Source organism: Nycticebus coucang, chromosome 2 (genome assembly GCF_027406575.1).
Source record: "Nycticebus coucang isolate mNycCou1 chromosome 2, mNycCou1.pri, whole genome shotgun sequence".
Classification (NCBI taxonomy): domain Eukaryota; kingdom Metazoa; phylum Chordata; class Mammalia; order Primates; family Lorisidae; genus Nycticebus; species Nycticebus coucang.
Window position 1 is genome coordinate 76,882,327 of NC_069781.1, and position 20,220 is coordinate 76,902,546.

Below are 20,220 nucleotides of genomic sequence, written 5' to 3' on the forward strand. Positions count from 1 at the left end.
TAATTATGAAACAGGTATGAGAATTCAGGGGCCATGAAATTAATTATTTTTTGAAAAACATTTTGTTCAATTATTTAGTGTAGAGAATAAATGATTAAATGCTACCCATCTTCAATCTTAACAATTCTGATGAAGATTTCCTGTTGATGTGTGTACCTTGGCCTAATCAGAACTCATCATGAAAACAAACTTTCGATCAGGAACTAGAGCACTGGACTACTGAAGCTTCAAAGAGGATGCATATTCACAGGTCTGTACTTGAGTTAAGGTGTAATATTTGCAGAGCAGAGATTCTGAAGCTTACCATTCATTTCTCAAGATAATTAGAGTACATTTTACATAGGACTGCTTTTCTTCTTTCACTACCTAAAACCCTTATCTGTAAAACTTACCTTACTGTGAAACCAAAACAGCGGAACTGAATGAAAAACTCTGGCATTGCCATCTGTACAAATAAACAGGCTGAAATTTGTTGTGAAAGTATCCCAAAGCTATCGCGTACATCTTCCTTCGGCTTTTTTCAATCTGTACGTCGGATTTTCTCTTTAATTTTCATTTCAGTTTCTCAACTCAGCAATCCCCTGCCACACTGGCACCAGGCTTAAGCAAGCTCTTACTTGTGCCCATGTTTTTCCTTCTCCTGTAGACTGCGTGTACTTAATTTAAACAATGAAAATGTGAGCTGCGTTGTTTCAGTATCCATGATGCCTTTACCTCCAACACATCGTCTAGTGTACCCAACCAACACTTTCGTGCCACACCCATGTTGCAATTCAATAATCTAAACCTTCCATTAGTGTAAGAAGTGGTACTTTTTAAAGAGCAATACTCACCTTCCATTTGTCCCTGCCCACACACTTGGGACTCAACCACAGCCACAAGGACACGTACCTTCTTCCTCCTCCTCCTCTTCTTCTTTTCTTTGGCTGCTTGGGCTTGCTTGTGCTCCCAAACCAGGTTGGTCAGATTAGCCACATACTCGTCAGTCTGTTGCAAAAGGTAAGCTAAACGCCTGTCCTTCTTTTGATCGATCAGCTTTCTATAGCCCTCTTCATCTTCAGCCTATAAAGAAGAGCCATATGAGAACACCATACAGGTTTGCAGACAATTCCAGGCTTCCCTGCTCCTCCCCTGGACAATCTGAACTTTCACTCCTGGTGAGTGTAGCAAACCAGATGAGCCCAGCTGCAAATGCCACTGCTCAGAGCTGGGGATGAGCAGACACACAGAAATGCCATGCCTTCGTCCCTGGATGCCAGGGCACAAAGCCACACTGTGTATGTGGTGGGACCAACACTCGGAGTCAGCTCTTTGTATTCCTATGTTGCTCTGAATGCACAAAAAAATGTTAAAATTTGAGGATTCACTATCTGAAGTTTATTTTTAGCTTTATATTTTGGAAATGTTCAAATCTAATACAAAGTAGAGAGAATTATATAATATCTCATATAATCACCACTATTATAGTTTGGTGCCCCCAAATCTCATGTTAAAATTTTGATCCCCAGCATTGGGGGTGGGACCTAATGAGAGGTTTCTGGGTCATGGGGGCGGATCCCCCACAAATAGATTAATGCCTTTCCCTGGTAGGAGGCAGGAGGGAGGGAAGAGGTTATCACTCTATCGGTTCCAAAGACAACTGGTTGTTTAAAAGAGCCTGGCACCTCCCTGCCCGCTCCCTTGCTCCCTGTTGCCAGTGATCTCTGCACCCCCTAGCTCCCCTTTACCTTCTGCCTGAGGCCCTCACCAGAAGCACATGCCGGCACCATGCTTCTTCCACAGCCTGCAGAGCCAAATAAACCTCCTCTCTTTATAAATTACCCAACCTCAGGCTTTCCTTTATAGCAACATAAAACAGACTAAGACAAACACCAAGTAACAAAAATTAACTTGTAGTGACTTTTGTTTCATTGCTCCTCTTCCCCCAACTCCATTCCCCAGCCCCAAACTAAACTGTCTTAAAGAAAATTCTATTCATAAATATTTCAACAAGCACTTCTAAAGACAAGTAATCAGATGGGCTTCTAACAAATCATTTCTATACTTAAAAATAATTTTCTTTTTGGCCTTACAAACATCGTGGTTGATAGGAAAGGTCAAGTTGGGGTGATTTTTGCCACAGAGTTGCACTGAGTTTTATGGGCCCCAGTGATGGGAGATGAGTTATTTAGAGTGAAGTCTGGTACCTCTGAGTGATAAAACAGACACAATAATTCCCACCTCCACCTCCCATTAAGCAGCATTATTCGGTTAAATGAAATAAAACTCTGATGTACTGTGAGCCATTTCGAGAGAAATCTTTTTTATACAGCCCAATAAAAGGACGCTTTAAAATATTTTTCTCATGTGATGCCAAAATAAAAGGAACATACTACGAAATCCTTAAGAGGCAACTCCACTGCAGAAAAGCTGGGGGTTGTCAGTCCAAGGGTGTCATTCCAGCATTTGCTCAGGCGACAGAAGCTTCACCACTCGGTGTAGCTGCTATGTCTGCCCCGTGGCTGAACATGAGCCTCCAATGCTATTATAACTCTAATTGCTTTTGGTTATGGTTGAACTCACTTGAAGAGAGAGTGATAAAAAACTTCAGTCTCTCTATTATCTGTGTACTCCATCATTTAATTGCAAAAATTAATGATTTGCAAATGCCTAATCATCAGTGTCAAACCAATCTGTTACTAAAGTTCTAATACAGTTTCACTTCAGTTGAATCAGACAAATTTGACTGCTTACTGATCAGATTACTATAAAATGATCTCCCTAGCTAGTCAGAAATCTCCTGGACAGTCCCTTTTCTCCCAAATATGGAGTGAGAGACAGGATAGATGGGTATTACTTTGTCCGGCCTGGACACAGAGCCTTTTAAATCATACTGTTGGCTCCCTGGAACCCCTAAAATTAATGAAAAAAAAAAAATGAAAACTGTAATACCAGTAAAAAAGACAGTGTCACTTAGAATTTTCCAGGTATGTAATTATGAGTTGAGATTTACTGAATTACTTTCATCCACTTAGCCACTATGTCCCAGATAGAATTTGAGGTTTCCTATCATTAATGATCACACATACTTTTCTAAAACCCACAGTGTGCTCTGAAGTCCAATTCCAAACATAAATGGCCGATAAAGCAAAATACTCAGCCCACTGATATAAACCTATCCTTTCTGTGTTTATATATCCATTAAAAATTAAGAGTGCAAATGTAATGATCCACTGGTCACCGTTTTATTTGACAATAACACAGCTATCACCAAAAAAGCAACATCTCAAAGTTAACTTAAAAATCACTTTTTCTACTGTTAGAGAATAATTTCTATAATATAAAAAAAGCCCAGAAGCTTAAAAAGAGAGATCTGAGATTCAAACACACAACTTAATGAGTTACTCATTCAAAAAACCTTAGTTGTTCATCTCGAAGAGGCCATATGTTTAAAAGAATAGCCTTTGCCATCCTTCCAGATCAGGTTGTCAAACTCCTGCAAATACAGTACCTGGCTTTATGTGAGAAGCTATAATCTGTACAGCAATACTATTCTAGGACGTGGAAATATCATACTCAGTTGTAGCCCTAGATTTGTGGCATGCACTATTCTAGGAAAGAAAAAAAGCCTTTACTGCAACCTCCTGAAGTTCAAAAGAAATTTATCAATATTTTTGATAAGCAGCTTTCACTGTTTCCTTCTACGATGGCCATTTTTAACATTCTCAATACAGCAGATGTTAGCCGAATGCTTTCCCGGGCTCCTGCACGGGGGCCCCTTACCATCAGTCTCCTCATTCTCTCCTTTTCAATCCTCTCCGTCTCCTTCTTCTGCTCCCTTTCAGTGTTGGCGTGCCAAGTTGCCACTGCTTTGGAAAGCTTCTGGATCTTCCCAGCCACGGACCGATGGTATTCCTTAAAATCTTTCGCATGTTGCAAAATACTGTTCAGGTATTCCTAAAAGATCCAAAAGGGCAGAAAAGGATACTTAGAAGCCATTTCCCATTTTAAAGTAGTCCAAGAAAACCCTCAGCGTGCAACCGTCTTGCACATTGACTGCCACACTAGCAAAAAAATTGTTTTTTTCCTTGGGGGGGTGTCACAGTGTAGGTCAAGAAACATGTGAGTTATATATGCTTCACAAAGCCCTGGGCTCAAAATGAGCGTGAGTTAAATACAATTCACTTGACAGTTGATGTGACTGACTTAATACAACACCACAGCCCCAAGGGGGGAAAATATTTTTTCTAGTTTAACGCAATCAAAAAACTAGAATCTATCCTGGGACGGGTGCGCTGGGTGTGTCTCTGCAGTTGAAGTGTGGGGCCACGGGCTTATGGGAAAGGTAACCTCCTCAAGTTTGTTTTGTTGCAAGGCTGTGGAAGAGAAGCCACCTCAGCCTCGAGGGTGTGACATATGAAAAAGGAAAGATCAGGCTGAAAAAGACGTAAAAACGGTCGCGACCAAATGTAAAGGAAATCACTCACTAAATAAGCCTCAGGAATACAAATACTTCCAGCAAAAATTATGTCATAAAAGTAATGTTCCTTTTGCTCTAACTTAAAAAATACCTTAGGATTGGGACCCAAAATAAGTTTATACAAAGCTAAGAACTGCCATACAGAATTTGTATTTTAAATATGTACCCTATTTACACTGAAAACCAACTTTTTAAAATGAAACTAAGTACCAAATTAAACACAGAAGAACAAAAACCTCATACAATTATGACACAAAATCAAATCTTAAAGTATTTCCAAAGCCCTAGAAAAGAATGTTTTTAAGTATTTGACCCTGTGTAAAACTCAACTGGGCCCTTCAAAGAGGTCTGGATACTGTATTTACATTTGCCGTAAAAATAACTTTACTCTCCATTTTCCTTTTCCAAGTTCCTTCTCCCAGAATTTTGCGGTAGGACACTCACCTGCGCCCCTCTATCCGCTAGCTTTCCACAGGGTTATGAACATGACGCCTGTAATGAACTGACTGTCTGTGTCTCCCCAGTACTGATGTTGAAATCCTCACTGGGATGGAAGTAGGAGGTGAGGCCTTTGGGGCTGGTGATTAGGTCATGACAGTAGAGACCTCATGAATGGGGTTAGTGTCTTCATAAAGGGACCTCAGAGAGCTTTCTTGGTCTGTTTCTACCACATGAGAAAGAAGGTCAGCAGTTTGCAACCCAAAAGAGGGCCCTCAGCAGACCCTCGCCAAGCTGGCACCCTGATTTGAGACTTCCAGCTGCCAGAACTATGAGAAATAAATTTCTATTCCTTATCAGCCACCCAGACTATGGAATTTTGTTACACCAGCCCAAACAGACGAAGACATATTAATAATAAAGCAAGCCGGGTCCCAAACCTCATCTTGCTTTGTGACCTCAGACAAGTCATTTGTATGTCTTGGCCTAAGTGTACTTGTCTATACAATGACATGGTTGGGCTACATGTGGCACAAATTCTAAGGAACCTTTCTTTTCCGTGACATCCCCACCACCCACAAGGTGCCTTCATCTAACAATCGCATTGGACATCTCTGTAAAAGTGAGAGTGAACAGTGCTCAGGGTTCAAGGACCTGGTGTTTCTGCCGGCGTTTCCTTTCCTGCTCGATCTTCTGCTGCTTCTCTAGCTTCTCGGTCATGCGAGCTTCTCTCAGAGTCTGGCGCTTGCTCCTTTTGTATGCTTTGGAGTTGAGAGCTGTCTCCAGGGTCGTGTCCCTGCGCATGCAGGCCACCACCTCCTGCCTCAGCTGTCAAGAGCACAGCAGTTAGACAGCCCCCCCAAACGGAAGGAACCCGGCTTCCTGAACCCTGACCTTCTCTTGTTTCCATTTAATGGGACCGAATGGGGATTCTACAAGTTTCTCAAGCACCACTGCCCTTGCGACGAATGAAGGAACTAAAGCCACGCCAAATTTAACCCTTTTTTCCCAAATAATTCATATCAAAAGTAATTATAGTCCTTTAACCATAAGATTTTTTAAAAAGATGTGGTCTTGGCTTTTAAATAAATTCCTTCTATTTGATTATTCTAATGATATTAATTCATTAATAAGCTTTTAAATTTTTTTACTTTGTTTTAAATGTCATACTCATATTCTCTTTGTGTTTAGTGATTAATTTTAATGATGATCCAAAAAAAGAATAAGAAAATGACTTTCTGTTCATGAACAGCACAGTGCATTGCTGAGCACCAGGTACTCAAACAACGTTAATTCATAATTCAAAGGATGGGAAATAAGGCTTTTGACTTCCTCCCACTTTAACAGTGATATTCTTTGCACAATATTTAAATTTTATACTATATCATGGACTTCTTTTAGATTATTGTAAATGTAATATTTTATCAATATTGCATATAATGTGCTCAGGGGTGGAGACTTGAAATACACATGACAATAATCATTCAATTGAATCTGAATTATCACCATCAATTACAGTTAACTTACTTGGGAAGCTTCATAGATAACATACTTTTCAATAATTAACAAAAATCAAAAACCAACAAGAGACCAGCATAGTGATGTAATATGAATGTAGGCTTATTCTTAAAAATACATTTGGTTAATATTTATTTAACAAGATTTTATCACTTAATTTATACTATGAGGTCACCAATAAGAAAGTAAATAGAACTTGGAGACTTTTTTTTCTTTTTTAAAATTTAAGCAGAAATCTACCCTCACAAACCTATAGCCAAGTAGTATCTATTTACCACTGACACCCTTCTGTGCTTTTATAACCAGCGAGGCACTTGTATAGCCAAGTTCCTATGGCAATAGTGACTGGAAAGGTCTGAGATTTTTGTCACATTCTCCAACGGAACAAATTATGAAATTCCATACAAACTACTTTTATTCATTAATGATTCATTTGGCATACTCCTGACTTTAACAAAGCAAACCCATTTGACTAACAATGAAACATTACAAAAAAAGAAAAACAATTACACATTCCTTATCCCTCTTAGCTTAGTGAGGTAACGCAGACTAGAAGACCCATACCTTTTGGGGCCACAAGGCAAAACTCAGCAAAAATTAGCTCTCATTCATTCCACTAGTCTTCCTACTGATTTAGAAATCAGAAAATAGATCATTATACTGGCTTTTTAAGGAGCAATTACTCCATAAACCACAGCAAGAACAGATAATTCACTAATTAGTCAATAATTGGATGTGATGAGATCAAAGGCTCCAAACTTAGGTTTTAATAAATAATCAAGCTATAAGGCAGTATTTTATGTGAAATGATGAGCTATTAATTCAACAGAGTAGCTACTTGTTCATGTTGTTTTCTTATCTGTTAAAATTATTTTCATAGTTGTGGCTAGCATTTTATATCTGTGCTTATGAAGAAGTTTCAATCTACTACCTTCTTATTTTTCCTTGGAGTCATAAAAGCAAACATGAGCTATCCCCATTTGTTGTTTTTTTTTTTTTTTTGAGACAGAGCTTCAAGCTGTTGCCCTGGGTAGAATGCCATGGCATCACAGCTCACAGCAACCTCCAACTCCTGGGCTCAAGCGATTCTCCTGCCTCTGCCTCTGCCTCCCAAGTAACTGGGAATACAGGCGCCCGCCACAACACCCCACTATTTTTTGGTTGCAGCTGTCTTGTTGTTTGGCGGGACCGGGCTGGATTTGAACCCGCCAGCTCAGGTGTATGTGTATCTTACTTACTGGCGCCTTAGCCACTTAAGCCACAGGTGCAGAGCCTATTCCCATTTGTTCTTGAGGTTAGAGGTTTTTCATCCAAGGTAACAAAAGGTCATAACTCTGATTTTGCAAACCATAGTACAGGAGAAAAAAATGTTTCCAATATACAGAAGAGAAAAGCAGAATAATAAGCAGTTCATCTCCATTACTTTTGGCTGTGCCCTGTTGGTCTAAAAGATACACTATTTACTAAGTTTACATCTTTATAACAATATTGAATAGACTAAAGGAAACTCACAGATCATACTTTAGGAACAATTCCATTTATTTCCTACATCTCAGGTTCATTGGGGAAAATGCATTACCTGACGTTGGAAATTGAGTAACCGAAGTGCTTTCAGTTCCACAGTTGCTTTGGTTCGTAAATCTGGTGGCAAAGAGCCAGGCAGATTTTCCAGTTCTTGTATCCTATGAGCTATGCGAGCCTGAAGTCTAAAGGAAGTAATCAAATGGGGAAAGAAGGGATGGGGAAACAAACATTACAATGTAGTCTCAAATGATCACCATTGACCTTCGGTTTAAGTTCATGGCAAAACATATTCCAAATGTTAACAATTTCTGACACCCAGATAGATTTATCACTCAGATGATAAAGAGAGAAAAGCTAGCTTTGCATTAATGCAAATGGGTGCTATATGCTATACGTTACTAAATACTCTGGTTTCCCACAAAACCTCTCTTTAACACCCAGGAATGAGGGTTTATACTATATCTAGGGGAAAAGTCAAATGTTCTTGCTCATTCTTAGGAGAGAGAGGAAATGAGAGTTGGGAACATCTGACTTGCACCCTACCTCCCAGGCAGCCAGACAGCAGAGCTGAGACAACAGAGTTTTTCTTTCTAACTTCTAGTTTTGTACTAAGACAATTGGGCCATTTGCCCTCCTTGCCAAGATGCTGATGGCAACAGCCCTTAAAGCAGAGTGGGCAAGAGCACTTTTGGGTGCTGAGGCCACAGAAATCAGTCAACCCTAAACATTCAGAGAGAGCCCTGCCAACCACAACCACTTCCTCTGGGCACAGTGCTTACTTGAGAAAAGAAAAGACAAAGAGGCATTTTTTAAATCAGAAGCAGCAGTAAATACTACCTAAAAACTAAGAATTTCTAGAAAAGGATGCTGAGGCTTCTCATTTTAGACACCATAAAAAATACAAGTCTCAAAATAAATAAATACAATCCTCATAATAAAAGCAGAAGAGAAAAGACATCTCACTTTTTTCATTCATTTGGGATACTATTATTGGTGCATATGTAAACTGTTGGTTTTAGAGTTTCACCCAGAGCAGCGGTTCTCAACCTGCGGGTCGCGACTCCTTTGAGGGATCGAACAACCCTTTCACAGGGGTCGCCTAAGACCATCCTGCATATCAGATATTTACATTACAATTCATAACAGTAGCAAAATTACAGTTTTGAAGCAGCAACGAAAATAATTTTATGGTTGGGGGTCACCACAACATGAGGAACTGTATTGAAGGGTCGCAGCGTTAGGAATTAGGAAGGTTGAGAACCACTGACCTAGATCTTATTCTTATAATTTTATGCCATTTAAATTCATTTTTAGAATTACATGCTCCTAAATTTGGGACAAAACTGTCTTGGAATAGATTTCAACAAAGAAAGAATAATAATAAAAGAAGTAATAAGTTAAGTTATTAACTAAAATTAATAAGTTAAACTAAATATTAACTAAGTTAATGTTAATGGCACTAAATTAAGTGCAATTAATGTACAATTCTCTGTCTTTCTCTCTTTCACCTACACACACATACACACACACACACGCTCCTTCAAGACAAATGCTACAACGGTCCCATTTTACTGATGAGAAAAGTGAAGAAACAGCAAAGAAGGGAACAAAGATTGGAACCCTTCTTTGCTTGATATCAGAACCACTACAAAGATACTACAGATAATTAAAATACACTTTCTAACTATGAACTTTCTTGAACATCAGCAACAAAAATTGAAAATTAAGAATTCTGTTAAAGGGTAGTGCCTGTGGCTCAGTGAGTAGGGTGCTGGTCCCATATACTGAGGGTGGTGGGTTCAAACCCAACCCTGACCAAACTGCAACAATAAAAAAAAAAAATTAATAAAAAAAAAAGAATTCTGTTAAAAATAAACATTTTAGGTTTTTTTCCCAAACTTTATAAAATGTTACATAATAAATAACATGAAAAAGTAAAACCTTCTGTGATTTAAATGCTTCAAAAAATCTTAATACTTACATGTGGCAAATATCAAAACGAGTGCTTTTTTAAAAATCTACAGTTGTTTGGTTTGAGAGGGAAATAAAAAGCCATTGTTTTCAAAAATTTGAAAACAGAAGACAAGAAAATAATTCATTTTTTACTGATTTTACTGAAAATTATATTTATGACAGATTCTTGTTTTATTTGCTACATACATTTCATTGATTCTGGTTTACTAAAGGATTTGTCATCCTAATCATTGCTAACATGCCATCATTTTCACTCTGCATACCAACACAGACAACAGCATCTTACACAGTTTCACCATTCAAGAGACTAAAAGTTTGTTAGTTCGAACAACAATAATAAATTTTCATCATTTCACTCTTTTGGTAAAATTATTCAAACTCTTCTAACTTTCTCCCATGTTCTTCTTACTAGTGATAATTATGAGATTACTATCATCTGTTTTCGATTTTCACTATATTATGAAACAAACATCTACTTCATTTACTTATTTTCTAAAATATCTACATAGGCACTAATCTCCAAATACAGCAACAGATTATACATCTAAACAATCAGGATATTATTTTTCCCATATATGTAAGTTAAAGGGGAAAAAAGTAAAATTAAAGAAAAATTAAATATTATGGTGGGGTGAGCTGACAGCCAAGGATTTGGCAATTTTACTTCCTTGGTTCTAGATTCCTTGCCAGCCTATCTTACTTGAATATCCTAGAACTCAGACTGTCCCTTGATATTCAGGTTTATTCTCTTTGACAATGTGGGTCAGATGCTAGATTAGAGGAATAACTTTTTCATCTTCCAAAGGACGACAGAGCTAGGATTAAATAAATAATTGGAGGACAACTGGGCTGACAGTGTAGAGATTAAATCACACTCAGCAGGGAAGGTGAGGAGCGGGGGAAGGACGAAGGTGGGGAGTGGGACTTGAAGTAGATGGGGGTTCAGTGACTAGGGAATTGAAGCAGTGGGAGCTGGGGGGCAGGGTACACTTCTCCCTGAAACGACTGCTTCTCCAAAGAGCCTAGTAATTTGTCAGTGAATCTGATTCCCCAGTACAAAAGAATCTCTCTTTTATGAAAAGGAGGCAAGAGGTAACAAAGTGCAAACTCTAGGAGAAGAAGAAAGGAGATTCCATGGTAAAATTACAGGCATTTGGTTCAGCATATGGCAGGTGGGTAGGAAAGGTACGGGAGGGGCTTCTTCTATTATGGGAAATTGTATCGCTGCTGCTGTTGTTGTTATTGTTGTTGTTAATAGAAATCTTCATTTTAAATAATGCTCCTCTCCAGACAATTTCATCTTCCTATCAATGGGATTCAGCAGGTAGTCCGATAAAGAGATTCAGGATACTAAACTTCCTGAAACAACAATAAGATGTAATACTGCATAACTGCAGGAGACTCATTTAGTGTCCTCACGAGTACAGAAAATTGAAGCAGAATTAGGTCACTCAGGTTTTTCATACAGATTGAACAGTAAATCAAGAGGGGTTACTGTTCTGGCAAGAAAAAGAGTTCCATTAAAGGCAACAGATATTTGTTCAGGTCCAGAGGAGAAGTTTATGATTCCTGCAGGAGAGTTATTTGAACAGAAAATGACACTGGTACATTTTGTTCCTTCAAGGAGCTGAGTGACACTTTAAAAGAGAGAGAGAGTGAGTTTTTGAAACTCTGCTAGCAAAGCGACTATTGGTAATTTAGGGGAAGAAATTTTCAGGGTTGCAATGGAGACAAGGGCAGGACAAAACAATCCCAGGTAAGCAGCCCTTGCTTGCTTCCCAAAACCAGGAGGGTTTACAACCTCTTTCACACTAAATTCTGATTCGATTCCAAAGAGAGCTGATATAATTCAAAGATGCTCCTCCCAAATAAACTCCTTCAAGTGTGAAATACATCGTCTATGCAAACATTTGTTGAATTAGTTTACATGTCAACATGACAAGTCCTGGGGTACCTTTATTCAAATATCTAACTCTAAATGGAAGAAGCTAAAGTTAGGCATATTGAGAGGGCAAAGAAAGTGTGCCGGAAAGGATTTTTAAAAAAGAAGGCACATGGAAATAGCTCTCTGACACTACAGAGGAAAGCAATGAAGTTCCATTATAAGACAAAGATGGTCAAAAAGAAAGAATCCAATTAAAATGGGAAGAAAAATGTTTTAACTAGAGAAGCTATACAGATCTGAGGCAACGTGTTCCTATGTAGCAACTCATTTATGCCACTACTGAATAGAGAAGGTCAATTTGTCAAAATTCTGATTTTGATGAACAAGGCAAAGCAGCCAACTGATTTAAAAGTTAGAAAGAGATTTAAGATTCTGAAATTTTCCTGTCAATGATCATTGACAAGGTAAGTGATATGACAATGGCCAAAGAAATTAACATCTGTTACAGAATTTCTGACAGGTGATTTTTTTGCTCAAACTAAGTTCATTGAATCGCAAAACAAGGGTTTTTTTTTTTATATATACCTTGTTCAAATGTATGATCAGGTGATAAAAATGTACTAGATCCATTCATCAGTGCAAAAGACTAGTACATCACTCTATCACAGAGAGTTGAAAGAAAAAAGTTTCTTTGCTGTCTTTTACAAGTGCCTAAGGGATTTAATTTAACCTTTTTTTAAGGGATGAATTTAACTCATCTCTGCCATTGAACAACTTACCTTCAGACAGGCAGCAGATAGCTATTGCTCTGTAACTGAAGAATACAAATCATACTCCTGCTATGGGCCCAGTACAAACCTGTTTCTCCTTGTGGCCATGGGAAAATTTAGGCTCAAGGACTCACCAACTTTTAGGACCAGGGCTGTCCAGATCAATCATTTCAAAAGTGACACAGCCTTACAAAGGAATAGACACGTATCAAGTAATAATAATATGAAAAATAGCCATTCTACCACATTCTGCAATGCACAATTTAGAAGTTACTGACAGATGGTTTTTTTCATTAACATGAGAGTGCATGACAAAAAGCTTTAGAATTAGAATAGGCTAAATTGTGCTACTTAGTACAGTATACTAAGATACTGTAGTGATTTTTGGTCACTTTCCAAAAAAGGTGCTAAAATGAACTCATTACAAGAAAGTCCTACAGAGAAAATTCTGGCAAAAATGATAAGGAACGTCTAGAAGTCAACAAAATAAAAAGCTAAAACACACACATATACACACACATCCCAGGCTGACTAAGGCAAAAATGTCCAGATGTAAATGTCTAGTCTAGGAATAGAGAATATCTATCCTACAAGGGTAGTTCACTGTAGTTTAGGAAAAAATTATACCTCTTAGGAAGTCAGGATTTTAGAGTAACTATATGATACTTCTCTATCTCATTACTGAGTTGTTCCAATACTTTTAGCTTTATAAATTCAACAACAACATAAAAAAGTATTACATGTGAATACAGCCTTTCTGCCAAGGAGTATGCTAGTATTTAACTTTATAACAGCAATTATTCATCCAACAGAATCTGCCATCAGCATTGACATACCAATTGATGATGAGCCTCTAGCTCTCTCAGTATACACGAGATGCTGGAAACAGTAATATCAAGATTCTTCATGGATGAATAGTAATAGTAATGAGAGCAAACTTATACTCTTCACTCAAAAAGCTGTACATATCTAATGGCAAGTGACTAATTCTTTTAGGGTTAACTCTCAAAGCTGGTAAGTTAGTGTTTTAGTTTAATGACAAATAAGTGGTATGCTTTTCAATAAAATTAAGGTAATGTTTTTAAAACGAGCCCAAAAATTGCCTAATAACATTGTTTATAATTTTTAGACTCTAATTTTCCTTTAAATTAAGTAATATTTTGGAATTTTCAGTATTTACTGAATGAATCAGTATCATTTTATCTTTCCAACTTCTTTCAACAAATGAGGAAAGTGAGTCACAGAAAAGAGAAAACTTGACCACACTAACATAGCTTGTAATGATAGAATTCTGGCAAACTCCACAACCCACAGGTTTAGCTTTGTTTTATCTTGACTCAGTGCTGACCGGACTCCTTTTGGGTTAACCACTTATATCAGGAGTCTGCTAACTACAGCCTGCACAACAAATACTGCCTACAGCCTGTTTTTATAAAGTTTTATTGGAACACAGAAGCCCATTATTGCCTACAGCTGTTTTCGTACAAGGAGAGAGCTGAGTCCTCAAGACAGAGACCAGAAGGGCCCAAGAAGAGTCACATATTTACTATCTGCCCTTTGCAGAAAAGTTCTGCCAACCCCTGATTTTGATAAATATGCCAAATCAGGTAAAAATTAAGTTTCTGCTGAAGAGTTTAAATAAGGATTCTCATATGAAGACCTAAGAGTTTACCCATAAAACTAGGCCGAGCTATAGACCAAAACACACATGAATTGAAACAAAGACTATATTATGCCAAGCTACCAAAGTATGCTTTAGTATGAAGTGTACCATTTATCTGAAGGTCGGGCTGCACAACACCCTCAACATCCGACCAGCTCGGTCATTATTCAAGTACACAAACAAGGGCAATGCCCTGCATAACTGAAGCCGTGAGATGAACACTTCTCGGATCCACAGAGCTCCAAGCTGGCTTTTGGATCTCGAATCTCCAGTGCCTACCACATCGCCTGGCACATCACAGCGTAGACAGAAGTTTTCTGACTAAGTGGAAATCACGTTTGGCCAACCCAGCGCCCACATAGCCCCAGGGCACCCAAGGCCACACAAACTCCTCTATGTCTTTGTTCTGAAATAATTGTCATAGCAGGAGTTTCTGTGCCCACGATTTTCTTTAGGCCCTTTCACTGGCCCAAAGCAGAACGACCACGACACGGGGGTCGCCTCATCCCTTAGGCTTGGTGGCACTTGCCAGAACTCCGCAGGCAGGCGCGCTCCGCCCGGCGGGTGCGTTACCTGTATTCCCGCTCCTGCAGAATCTCCACCGGGTCCAGGCCTTGCGGTTTCTGGATGGGGCTGATCCGGCTCTGCTTCTGCTGCAGCTGCAGGATGGGCGAGGGCTGCCCCGGGGCCGGCTGCGGCACCGAGGGCCCCGGCACGGCGGCCGCGGGCGGCTGCGCGGCTGCGGGGGGCGCGGGCGAGGGCCGGCCGCTGGGCGCGGGCACCGGCAGCTTCTGCGGGGTGCTCGGGCCGCTCAGCTCCGCCGGCCCCGGGCCTGCGGGACAAGAGCGACATGGGCAGCTCGCGCGGGACAGCGCCGTGCGGGCCGCACACAGCCTGCCTGCCGCCCCCTCCCTCTGGGCCCGCTGGTGGGACCACTAAGTATCTTAAAGACCTAAGGGAGAAGGGAAAGAGGGGCAGAAAGGAAGAGGAGGAAGGAGGGAAGCGGGGAGAAAAGGGAGAAAGGAAAAAAGATAAAGAAAAAGGGAAAAGGGAAAGGAAAAAAGAATCCAGTCTCATCCCCATAGGGAAATGGCATTCCGTAATGAACATCGGTGAAAATGGTCCCAAAATGACTCTTAATAAAACGAAAGAGACGATGATGACCAGCTTTTAATGCAGCTCTGCAATGTTTTTGTGTTTGTTTTGTTTTAGTTACAGGTGCATTCAGAGTTCAAAAAAGTTAGGGAGTCCACACAACAGTCAGATGCAACTTGAGTGCACTCCTAAAATCACATTTTGCTAATTGCACCACACCAGACCTCTACTAGGCAGACCTCTACCCCAATCTGAACTAGCCATGTTCTTAGAAACCAGTACTTTGCCAACAGGGCAAGGAGTCTGCTGGGCTTCTGATGTGAATTAAAAGGAACACACATTTTTCCTTGGTGGCCTCTTAAGCATATTTCACACTTAATCAGTGAATTTCTGAACTTAAATTTTATCCCTACATATTAGAAAATATTTCTAAAAACATTCAATACCAGCCAAAAAAAAAAAAAGTCTGCTCATTCCACCTAATAAAAATTAGCAAATATTAAGATTCGAGAGACCATTTTTGTCATGTTATCAGAATGAAATGACATGTAATCTTCAAGCTTATCAAAATATATTTAATAAGTTAATTTAAAGCAATTTTCCAAATTAAAGTTCAGGAGGTTAAATGAATTGCCAAGTACAGACCCGAATTTTGTTTAAAAAGTGTTCCATTTCTCCTCCTAGGTGAATTCTTAGTTACCTTAAAATCATAAATAAGATTAGTCATGCCACCAGATGAGTTAGTAAGTTTAAAAAAAAAAAAAAAAGAATCTTAGTAGCATGTTAAAACCTCTAAAAGGCTTTAAAATCTTCCAAGTATTTTCTATATCCTTTCTAAGAAAAAGTAAAGTCATTAAATGGTGGCCAAAATAATAGCCTGTATACTTCAGAGCGACTTAATAATTAACCATACAAAGACATACATTATGAAAAACTGAACACATTTATTCAATTTCCAGCAAACACCAATTAGAAATGGGCTGAAATGACAATGCAAAGAAAGCTATAAGCAAACATTTTGACAGGAGGACTGCGAAGAATTCGAACAAACTGCTTAGGAAATTGCACTGTGCTTCTGTGTTGGTGTGGGGAGGGGGGCGCATGCGTGCCAGGGTGGTGTGAGTGTCATACCTTCTTTCCCCTCCTGAAATTAGGTAAAACATTTTCAAAAATTATACATCTAGGTAAGATTTCTTCACGAGGCAATTTGTACCCCTAGTATAGGCTGATGAAAAAATTCTGGGGGAAAATGTGTCATCTTTTTATTTTTTATTTTGGGTCCTGTAAACGTACCACCACAATAAAGAGGCTCCTTTCATCTAAGTACTTTTTCACTTCTTTCTGAATGGGAGGCCTTTTACATAACATACACCTTTTCATAATGTTTTATATTCAGAGTTCCTTTCATCTACATATAAGAAACAAAGCTCTAAATATTAAGTCTCAGGGCTATTAAGCATGAGAACAAGTTATAGAAGAAAGTTTTAGAATATTTTTTTCCCTAGAGGTCTTTAAAACAGAGTACACTTTTCATTTATGTTGCTTTGGGTCTGATCCAGTCCAATGAGAGCAGGTACAGATCTCTAGCAATTATTTTAATTCTCTATGATTCTAGGAATCTTCTTAATAAACTCAAGAAGCTGATAGAATTAAATACATTTGAAGACTTGGTATGAGCACACTAAATAATGAATTTAATACATGTAGGTCCTCTAAAAGCCATCACCTTTAATAAAAATAAAACCTGGGTCTTACTGATAAGATAACATCATAAGAATTACTTTCAATTCAGTTCTCAAAGTGTTTTTTCCTCCTTTCAAAGTTCAAACAATTCATCAGCAAAAGCTAGATAACACTGCGATAGTGTTATCCACTTCACTGATCCTGGGCACTCCTTTCTTCAGCATTATGACTGCCTTCTAGGATCAATGCAGAAGCCTATGAGGCCTCTTTGAGGCATATTCAAGTCACTATTTTTAAAACCATACTTAATCAAAGAAAGGTATCCAGAGTATATCTGTCATCCCTGATACAGAATGTCATCATTTTTAGCCTGTGTCTCCAAACTAGATCTAATATACACATGGCTGGCTTCCTTCAAACACCAAATAAAAGGACATTCCAGTCTAGTTAGAGTCACCCTTAACACTGAGCGACAGAGAGAGGCCCAAACATCAATTTCCATATTCAAATCTCCATTTGAAAGTATTACAACCTACTGTGCACTAAACAAATACATTTAAAACTGTGCTGTATCTTTCCAGAAGTAATGGTTAAGTTTCGCTTTAGCTGTACCACGGACTGGTTGTGTGAGCCTGAGCAAGTTACTTAGTTTCTTCATCCACATGGGGTTGATAACCATACCCACCTCATGGGGTGGTGGTGGTAAGGGGTCAATGAGATAACCTGGCAACATGTGCAGCCCTCAGCTCTTGTCATTTTTATTGCAACCAAGGATAGAGAAGTAAAGACACTGTATTTAACTTAACTCAGCTATACAGAAAAACCTCATGGCAAAAGAAAGAAAATTTCCTATAGGAAAGCCGCTACCATATTAGCTGGCAGCTTTGGGAGTATTCTTTTTTATAGCAATTTTCAAAGTGTTTCAACAGTTTAATACAACTCCTCAGCGTAAATAGTCAGATAAGTCGGCTTGCCATGTGCTTCCTGCTAAACTGCTACCGGAGCCACTTAGAAGCAAACCCTACTTCCTAACTAAACACCACAAGTTCCTTCACTGCGTGGGTCTATTTTTTCCTTCCTCCAACAGATTATATAAAAACTTCTACTCACAGAGGCTAGGAAACTGAACACTGATCACCGTAATTAGCCATGGGCAGAAGGGTCCTTCCTTGGGTTCCCGTCTGTTGCTCAGGCAGCTTACAGGGTTCATTGACCTCCCTGGGTTTGCTCTCAGTTGACTTAAGTCATCTCCCCTACACCAGATACTTCCGGTCTGTGATTTGATAAGACTTTTCCTTGACATCTTCAAATGGAAGACAAATCACATTCTTCAGCCTATCTCCTACTCCCTTTCCAACATAAACAATTTAGGCTTAACTGTCGGAGGTACAAAAATGCCAACTGCTTTTCCTTCAGTCCTCACCTTAGGAGTCAAAGCAGATTCATGCTCTGGCCTCCAGAAGGGAGTCCCAGCACAGCCAAGGGAGGGTCTTTATTGGATGCATCCCTATGCCTGTACTGAAGAAATAAGGGCAACAAACTTATTAAAATCCCTTACGTCTCGCATGCACAGAATTTCTGCGCATTCAGAGCTCCCTACTTGGTCTTTTAGCACACAGGACATTAAGGCAAATAAAATTTTGTGCATTAAATAAGAATTTAAGTGGTTTCCACAGGTTGGAAAAGATACATGTAATGACGTGCATTTCAATGGAACATACCAAGAAATCTCAGATGCAAAAAAAAAAAAGCAGGTGGAGAGACAAGCACTGAAAAAACAATGAACAAAAAACTTTTATTTTCTATTATAAGCTCCTTCCTTCATAGCTCAAAACCCCAAACCTTTTCAATTCCCCTTTTTAATTCTCCTTGAATCTCTAAAAGGGAAAGTGAATCAAACTGAAAGGAAAAGATGATGGGTTGGATCTGAGTAGTGTGCTTAGCAGGTAAGGGCACACTCCATTAAAAAAGTGGCTGACACTTCATAGGGGAAACCACAGCAGAGTTATGAGTTCAGTGTGCAATGCCTTGAGTCTAACTTTAATTCTCTGATGATGGCTAGATGGTGTCACTTTTGGTGAATTACAACTCTGGAGTAGGTTTGTGGCAGACTACTTCAGCCAAAAAGGTTCTCTGCACACATGAATAACGCTAGGAAATGAGACAGAAGAAAAATGGGAACACAACTACTCCCAGATAAGTGGATACTAAAATTTATTTTTTCCTAAAATATTAGCAGGGGTATTTATAAGCAATTATACTTTTTTTTAAGACATAAACAATTAAAAATGAAGTATTTTTTAAAGAGAAAAGTTTTTAAAGAGAAAACTTTGCCTTATTTTGACTTGTTCTAAATGCCAATCTAAAACAATGTCTTTGGCAAGTAGGTTATATACCTCCCTAATGCAATCTAAGACCTGGGGACAAACTTAGCAATGCAATCCTTCTCAGTGGCAGGAATGGGTTCATTCTATTTCTTCTTTCCTCCTTCATTCATAATGTCCTTGTCCACTCTGCTATAAAACCTTATCTGCCCAAATATTTTTATTTCTAATGAAGTCCTGACAGTTTTAAAAAAGACATGAACGGTGAGTAAGAAATGAATTCCCTTTAATTACATGGATATGCTGAGGGAAGGTGCAGGTACTAAAGCTATGTTAAAAAACATAGAGACCTCTCTTCTGAAAATGATCTATAATATGTACTCAAAATTGAATTTATTAGGACATGAAGCATTTATTATGTACAAGCACCCAGATAAGTAAAGTGTTATCTTTTAAATTTTACCACTTTGTTCAGTCTTATTGTTTTTATTTTGAGTAGAAACATTTCTCAAATGAATCATTCATCTTCCTACCATCTTAAATGATACCTTGGAATCTGCTGAGTCTAGGTCATTTTAAAAAATACCAATGCTTATGGAGGTCTGTGACAAGGTACCATCCAGGACAAGCTGCAATGTGCAGTAGATTATGACCAGATGACAAGGTCCCAAACCACTACTTCTTGGAAGGTTCAGTTTTGCTCCCCCCTCTCCAGCAAGCTTTCAGCTGTTTGATTTTACCAGCTGGCATCTGTTTGAAACCCTGCTAGATAACATCCTCATAAACTGAATCATGGAATACGTAAAGATTATCAATTTTGTTGGCATTGTGTCTAGAACAAGAATAAAAAGCCTCTAAGAAAAAAAAAGCTAAGGTAACTCTGCCTG

General features: G+C 38.8%; 1 protein-coding gene across 6 annotated transcripts in view; it reads right to left on the reverse strand.

Moving 5' to 3' along the window:
• SMARCA2 (SWI/SNF related, matrix associated, actin dependent regulator of chromatin, subfamily a, member 2) overlaps positions 1–20,220 on the reverse strand; it is a 172,606-nt gene that overhangs the window by 125,268 nt on the left and 27,118 nt on the right. For all 6 annotated transcript variants that reach the window (XM_053574053.1, XM_053574068.1, XM_053574060.1 and 3 more), the window contains exons 5-9: positions 14,805–15,063; positions 7,995–8,121; positions 5,552–5,725; positions 3,763–3,936; positions 892–1,062 (exon numbers count right to left, since the gene is read on the reverse strand). In XM_053574053.1, coding sequence (XP_053430028.1) covers positions 892–1,062; positions 3,763–3,936; positions 5,552–5,725; positions 7,995–8,121; positions 14,805–15,063 — 905 coding nt within the window. The remainder of the gene's footprint in view (positions 1–891; positions 1,063–3,762; positions 3,937–5,551; positions 5,726–7,994; positions 8,122–14,804; positions 15,064–20,220) is intronic.